Genomic DNA, 7,430 nt, shown 5'->3' on the forward strand with positions numbered 1-7,430 from the left:
CCCTGCTGCCTCCCTGGTCAAGCTGCCAGTGGGTGTTTAGGGTTTGCACCCAATCCCAAGGGATGGAGTCAGCCCTGGCCTCAAGCAAGCAGAACAATTACACAATGTGTCCCCCACCGAGGGAGAGGGCGCCTGTCACCACCCAGCGCTGGCACCACGGCCCCTGACAGAGCCAGCCAGCACATGGGGAGTGTAGAGCACCCGGGACCTTTCACTATCAGCTGTTCCTTTGCCAAGATGCTGATATGGGGGCACAGGAATAGGGGCAGGACTCTCAGCAGGCAAAACAGCTGGGAGAGGATCAGCTCAGCCCCCCCAGTCCCCAAGAGGGGACATGGGGCTGACACCCAGGGCCATCACAGGGCCTCAGAGCTGGCAGCGGCCACAGGCAGGGGCTGCTTTGTCACTTGCCCAGACTCCTGGAGGGTAGGGGTACAGGACACCCCATGATGAACCCCCCTTCACCTTCCTGCTGCTGGGGACCCCAGCTGGACTGGGGGGAAGGAGCAGACAGAAACCTCGCTGGCACCAAGGCTGCTGCCCCCAGGGTGTCCCCAAGGGGACCTGCTAACTGCTGCCACGGTGGACATTTCAAGGCTACACCATGTGCAGTGTCCCTGTCACCCTGGCTCTGCTCACAAGGGCAGAGGTGCCACTCTCTGCCACACCACCCTCACTGCTGCGGGTCCCAGTGGGCATCCCAGGCTGCATACCCCAGCCCTGCCAAGCAGCCAGCACCCTCTCCAGAGGAGCCATGCCTAGCTGCACGGCAGAAAAGTGATGCAGCAGTGCCTGGAGCAGTCTGATTTATTACAACATGGCTGAACAGACTGTAAAATAAATAAATACCCCCTGACCCACACAAAATGTGCACAGGGTCCCCATGCAAGTGCCTGTCCTGGTGCCAGCTCTGACATGGGCTGCACCTCTGCCAGGGTGCTCCAGCACCTCGTGACCCTACAATAAACAAGCCTGTGTGTGCAGCTGAGCCTACGTTGCCAGGCACAGCTGGTGGGACCGTGCTTGCCATGGAGGAAGCCACGGCCAAAGTGCTCAAATCCAGCAGCAGGATGGAGGCAGGGTGGCTGAGCGCCTCAGGGCCACCTTTTCCCTGCTCCCTGCCTCCTTGAGGCTGGCAGAATTGGGCCCTGGACTCAAGACAAGCCCCAGGACCAGGATGGGCAGGCAGGTCCTCCCTGTGGAGAGCCTCTGGAGCCCAGGCCTCCTTCCACAGCCCCAGGGCCATGCAAGAGACCCCTGAGTCAGAGATGGCACTTCCCTGGTGTCTTCAGAACAAGGATCGGTCGATGCCTGCGGGGCGAGAGAGGGCACAAGGCCGTAACCCCCTGGTGAGCACCGACTCTGGGCTGGACACCCTGTGGCATGACTCTCTGACCCACTCTGGCAGCCACAGGGACAGCACAGGGGACGGTGGGGTCTTGCTTCCATCCCTGGCTTGGATGCAAGCCCTGGAATTGGAGGGGCTTGCTGGCCTGGAGTGGGAACATCGTGGTGACCCCCTGGAAGCTCCTGGCACAGCCACACCCATGGGGACCAGGGGTGAGTGAAGGCACCATGATGGGGAAATGGTGGGGTTCCATGTCTGGTGTGTTAACACACACCAACCCCCACACCCCTTCTGCATAGAGCAACTGGGCATTGCTGGGGACATGGGTGAGCATGGGGTGACCCAAGTCCCTTCCCCACCACCATCCCAAAAAAGCATTATTACCTCTGTGAAGCAGCAGGACACTGGGGCCAGCTCCCCCCTCCCCAGTTCACCCCTAAATGGCTGCCACAGTATGTGCAAGCACTGTGCCCACCCACCCCCAGTGAGGACTCACCGGGCAATGGGCGAGCAGAGCCAAGTGCAGGCAGCCGGGCAGCACGGTCCCAGCTCAGCCTGTGAGTGAGCCCCATTCCTGAAGCAGGTGGTTTTGGGGCCACCGCAGGTGCCAGAGGCTCAGTGGCCATGGCCACCGCAGGTGCCAGAGGCTCAGTGGCCAGGGCCACTGGGGCCGGGGGGGCAGTGGGCTCTGCCAGCCATGGCCCATGGCTCAGCGACATGGTGCATGTGGCTGGTGATGGGTGGCACATCTCGGGTGTGCAACTGGTTGTCTGTCCCATGTGTGTTCCCCAGGAATGGCACTGGAGGGGCACAGGTCTCAGGGGGGGCTTTGAGGCAAGGTCAAAAAAAGGGTGCATCACATCTTGGGGTGTATCACACTCCAAAACCCTCATCCAGCCCAAAGCCCAGGGAACTGCAAAACCTGCATCTCACATGCTGCCTGGATGGGGGTCTGGGGATGTCTCCTTGGCAGGTGGCCCCATCCTTCCTCACAGACACCAGGGATCAGGACCTCAGAAGGGATCCTCTGTGATCCTTGTGTCCCCAGGGACAAGCATCATCTGGGTCCTGCTGTCCCCACCCAGGCACCCAGCGCTGCTGGACCCCAGCCCCAGCCTCCCCTGTCCCCAAGGGGAGGTTTGGCTGGTGTGCAGGCAGGTGGCCTGAGCAGGGAGGTGACAAGGTGTGGGTGACCCAATGGCAGGTAGGGGACAGGCACACAGTGGCAGGGGACAGCGCCTACCTGAAGTGGAGAGAAATGAAGGATGCAAGTGGAGAAAGACGGTGCGTTGCGGGCTAAGAGTTAAGAGCATCGATACCTGCAGGAGTGAGCACAAGGGCCTGGAGGATGTCAGAGAGGGAAACGATGCCCCGCGGGTACTGATTCTCATCCACCAAAACCAGGCGATGGACCTGTGAGTGCAGGAAGAGCATCGTAGGCAGGTCAAGCAGTCGCTGGGGGGAGGGGGAGTGGTGCTGGTGCAAGGCACCCCAGCTGCTCACCTGCTCCTTGGCAATGCGGTCAATGATGTCCTCCATGGTTTCGTGGGGGTAGCAGGTGAGGACCCCCTCCAGGCAGACAGTTCGCTGCCGCAGCGCCTCCCGCACGCTGATGTCCAGGTTGTTGTAGGTCTTCTGAGCTGCCAGGTGCTACAGGAGAGGTGGCCCTGCTCAGCACCCCAGTGTCTCCTGGCACCTCATTGTGCTGCCACTAAAGGGGACACCGAGCCCCAGTGACACTCAAGGCAGACTGTGCATTGGGGCATGTGAGGTGGGTTTGCATGGGTACAGGCATGTGTGAGTGACCCACCAGCAGTGTGCAAGAGGCCACACTTGTTCACAGGTGTGCAAACATGCAAGGTACTCACAATGACATCAAACCGGGAGTAGAGGCCAACCACTTGTCCTGCAAGCAGAGACAATGCAGGGGCTGGAGAGGGGAACCCGAGGACCACCTACCATGCTCCCCCTGCACCCCAAGGGCCAGGCTAGTGGAGGTGGGGAGCTGGGTGTGGATGGAGCTGGAGTGGCTCGCAAAGGGAAATGAGGGGTGTAGCTGGTTGCCTCCCCAGGTACCAGCATCGTTGACGACGGGCAGGGCAGAAACACGGCGGTCCACGAAGATCTCCAGGGCCGTGTAGACGGGGGCAGTTTCCAGCACGACAGCAACATCACGGAAGGTGCCTATACACAGCTCCTGCACTGTTTTCTTCAGGAAGCGTGGCTTAGGGATGGTGGAGCCCTGCAGCACAGCAGGGCGGGGCTGGGCTAGCACCTACATGCACCCCTATGCCCTTGCTTGTGCCCCTACTCACCCGCCATGTGTGTGCACATGCAGCCCCAGCACTCACAAAGATGTGAAGAAACTTGAGGATGCGCTTGTGCGTCAGAATGTGCAGGACGTTGCCTGAGACAGGCTCGATGATGGGCAGGCGGTGGATCTTGTGCTTGATCAGGGAGTAGACAGCATCGAAGAGGCTGCAGGTGACAGGGAGGCCATGGGGGATAATAGGGCTGCATCCCAGGCACCTCCCCCCCACAGGGTGTGCTCTCCCGCGTGGGCAGGTGCTCACCTATGGCTCGGTGAGATGTACACCAATGGCTTGAAGGAGCCCTGCAGGTACACCTCTGCCAAGAGAGAGAAGTGAGAGAGGGGTCTCCCATCCCCCTCATGCAGTCCTGCAACCCCAGAGCTCAACTCCATGCCCTGCATCACATTTCCCACCCACTCACCCCCATTGCTCCCTGCTTTTTACCTCTCCAGGTCTCAATCTTGTGCTCTTCCACCTCATAGATCTGAACCTGAGGGCAAGGAGATGCCCTGGTTACAGTGGCCCCACAGCAGACTGAAGGGACTTTGGGACACTGCCCATCTCCCCAGGCATCCCACCCCATCACTCTAAGTGCAGGGATCGCGTATTGGGTACTGGGCAGAGGGGCACCAAGCAGACACTAGCCTGGACCAGAACGCTCCCTGGTCATGGTCTAGTGATGGAGAGAGGACCAGGAGAGGAAGGGGAGACCAGGAGAGGTGGGGACAGCCCCCCTTGCCCCATGCTCTCCCCGAACCCCCTGGGGCCTCCCCACCACACTCACCAAGGGCGAGCGGTAGTAGCGGTGGAGGATGTTGATGAAGTCAGTGATGGTGAGCATTCCTGGGGAGATACTGGGGCTGGCAGCGCTGCCCACGCCCCCCACTGCCAGGCAGGGGAAGGGGCCAGGCGGTGCTGCCAGCACTCACCAACAAAGCTCTGCGTCTTGCTGTCCCAGAGCGGGGCAGCACGCACCCCATTGGCCACCAGTGCCACAAAAGCTTTCTTGATCTGTCAGCAGAGTGAGGAGGGCGTCAGGGCATCACTGACCCCAGTCTGCCCATCCCTCTCAATCCCCCTCTTTGTCACCTCCAGGGAGATGTCGAAGACAACAAGCTTGCAGCTGGTGGGGATGGTGTCATAGCAGCAGTGGCTCCTCATGAAGTGCATGTAGATCTCGGCATCAGGGCTCTGAAACTCACTCTCTGGGCCCAGCCCCAATAGCTCGTTTCCCAGTGTGAAGGTGACAGGTCGTGGCCTCCTCTGGCTGTCCTCTTCCTCCTCCTCTCCCTCCTCCTCCACCTCCCTGGAGCACAGGGTCCCTGAGAACCCTGCAGGCAAACCCACACCAGCCCTGACAGGTGAGCTGAGCTGCCAGGTCTCAGCACCCTCCTGCCTGGTGAGAGCAGGGGGATGATTCAGGAAGGGATGCTCCCATAGACCCCCTATTCCCCACTCCACAGGGGCAGCACAGAGCACTGTGGCTCTCCAGCCTGGGGGCACCAGGCAGAGGATGGATGCACTCATTGCATGAGTGAGCCAGTCCCCCCTCCCACATGCCTAGGCACTGCTTGCTACCCACCTTCCTCCTCGGGGTGGGCAGTGGCATCCAGCAGCGCCACCTGAGGGGGCACACAGCAATGGGGTTCAGCAGGAGCCAGCCCAGCCTCTCCCACACCCACGGGTGCTGCCTGCACCCACCCAGCTGCCCCAGCTCACCCTGCCAGGTAAAGTGGACTGTCCTTTCAGGGTGGGGATGCAGGCTGGGCTCAGTCCCTAACTCCCCTAGAGAGCGCCCCACTGGCCCAGGACCCCCAGAGCCTGCTGCCCCTGTGGTGTCTCTAGCCCAGGATGCCCAGCTTATACCCTCACTCTGGGGGTACAGTGGGGGTCTCCGGGTGAGGGCAAGGGACAGCAGAAACCCCTGGCTCCTCTCTCCACTGCCAGAGCAGAGCATGTCCCGTGTTCATCCTCTCCTTCTCCCAGCACCAAGGTGTAAATCCTGGTCCTGCTTCCTCCCGTGCTGGGAGCCCCACCAGCCCCCCAGGGACCAGGTCTGCCCCAGGAGACCCTACAATAACAAAGTGGGGGGCAGCCCTAGGCAGGAGGGAGGCGAGCACAGCCAACCAGCTGACCCATACCCGGCAGGTCCCCAGGAGACCCTACTATAACAAAGCAGCATGCATGGCAGGAAGAGAAATCGTGGCCACAAATCCGCCAGCAGAGGCAATGTTTAGAAGCCACCCTCCAATAACAAAGGCACAGGGAGTTCTCCCTGGGGAGCCTAGAGCCAACCCTATGCCAGAGTCCCCCAACCCTCCCCAAGGGGCTGAAACAGCCAGGGCAGGCGGGTGGGCCATGCTGTGCTCCACATCCTTGTCATAAAGGCTGCCTGGCCATGGGAAGGAGACTGCCAGCCCCCCATATCCCCCCACCCCGGGAGGTGGCCTATCCTCAAGCGGGGGGCTGTTGAACCGAGCCCCCCACTCGGCCCGACGGTACCTGGGACGCGGCAGGGCTGGAGAGTTGCTCCATGCTGACTGCGGGGCAGCGCTGCTATTCTGGGCCAGTGGCTGGCGGGGGCCTGGCAGATAGGGTGTCAGTGAGCAATGACAGCCATGCCCCCGCCACTGCCGCGGGGGGGGAAATGCACACACTACCGCCACCACTGCCACGGCCATGTAGTGCCCACAGCCACTGCGCCACCCTGTGACCCCACAGCACTGGGCTGGAGGGGACAGCCCCAAGCACAGCACTGGGGACATGAGGGAGTGCGTGATGGAGGGAAGGCAGGGGGCAGAAATCCCCCATCCTCCAGGAGTGGTGCTCAGCGCCTGCCACAATGCAGCCCTGTCCACCCAGGTGCTACCACCACCCCGTCCTGCAGCAGGATTAGGTGAAGGGGCACAACATGCCCCCGCTTCCCCAGGGGATGCTGGAAGGCAGGGTCCATCCCCAGGCTGGGCAGTAGGCGGAGCAGCTTGAGACCCTTTTCTCCCCGCAAGCTGCCACGGCCCTGCCTGCAGTCCTGCCAGCCCTGGCCATCTGGGGTCTCATGGCAGGGTCAGCCCGTGGCTGCTGGGGAACCTCCTTCCTCAACCACTGGGCCAGCCCCTCCTGCCCTCCCTCCGCTCGCTCCCGGTTCCATTGCTATTTCAGGAAGGTTCAAATAACCGCTTGGCTGGCTGCCGTGCCGGCCCGGGAGCAGACAGGGGCGAGCGGGCTGGTGGCTGCCGGGCCAAGGGGACAGAGTAGCTCTGGCTGACTCCTGGGGGACAGCTGGACCCTGGGCTGTGGTGAGGTGCAAGGGAATCTCCTGTCCCCTGGTGCTACCCCAAGGCAAGGAGGAAGCAGAGGGATGAGGCAGGGTCTCAGTGCTGGGGTGACACCAGGACACAGTCCCAGGTGGCCATTGCCCCACCACGGTGCAGAGGGTGGGATGGGGCTGGTCCCTCACAGCTGCACTGGGCAGCCTGGCTCCAGCCTGGCCACTGCCGGGTGCTGGCAGCAGGGAAGGGAGCAGGCATCTCCACTTTCGGCAGCTATTTTCAGGTGCTGGAGAGAAGCCGAGGAGCGATGAGATTGTCACCAAGGAGACCAGAGAAATAGGGCCAAGCTCCGCGTAGCAGGGCGCTGCAGGGAGAGGGAAGAGCTTTCCACCAGCTCCAGGGCCCACACATAGGGCTTAGCACCTCCTCTGGCCCTGAGCAACCAGCCCAAGTGCCCAGCATCACTCTGACAGGCTGGGGGACACACAACCCAAAGCTAGC

General features: G+C 61.8%; 1 protein-coding gene across 1 annotated transcript; it reads right to left on the reverse strand.

Moving 5' to 3' along the window:
* Positions 1–2,644: 2,644 nt before the first annotated feature.
* Positions 2,645–4,953, reverse strand: PRKAG3 (protein kinase AMP-activated non-catalytic subunit gamma 3; the record flags this gene model as incomplete). Its single annotated transcript, XM_080346897.1, has 10 exons — positions 4,750–4,953; positions 4,590–4,671; positions 4,445–4,503; positions 4,105–4,150; positions 3,922–3,976; positions 3,700–3,826; positions 3,425–3,590; positions 3,217–3,254; positions 2,852–2,998; positions 2,645–2,761 (listed from the first exon to the last, which is right to left on the reverse strand). Exons 1-10 carry the CDS (start codon positions 4,828–4,830, stop codon positions 2,645–2,647), a joined length of 918 nt encoding a protein of 305 aa, XP_080203023.1. The 5' UTR covers positions 4,831–4,953.
* Between the last annotated feature and the right edge of the window lie 2,477 nt (positions 4,954–7,430).

This window comes from Nesoenas mayeri, assembly GCF_963082525.1.
Source record: "Nesoenas mayeri genome assembly, chromosome: 6".
NCBI classification, from domain to species: domain Eukaryota; kingdom Metazoa; phylum Chordata; class Aves; order Columbiformes; family Columbidae; genus Nesoenas; species Nesoenas mayeri.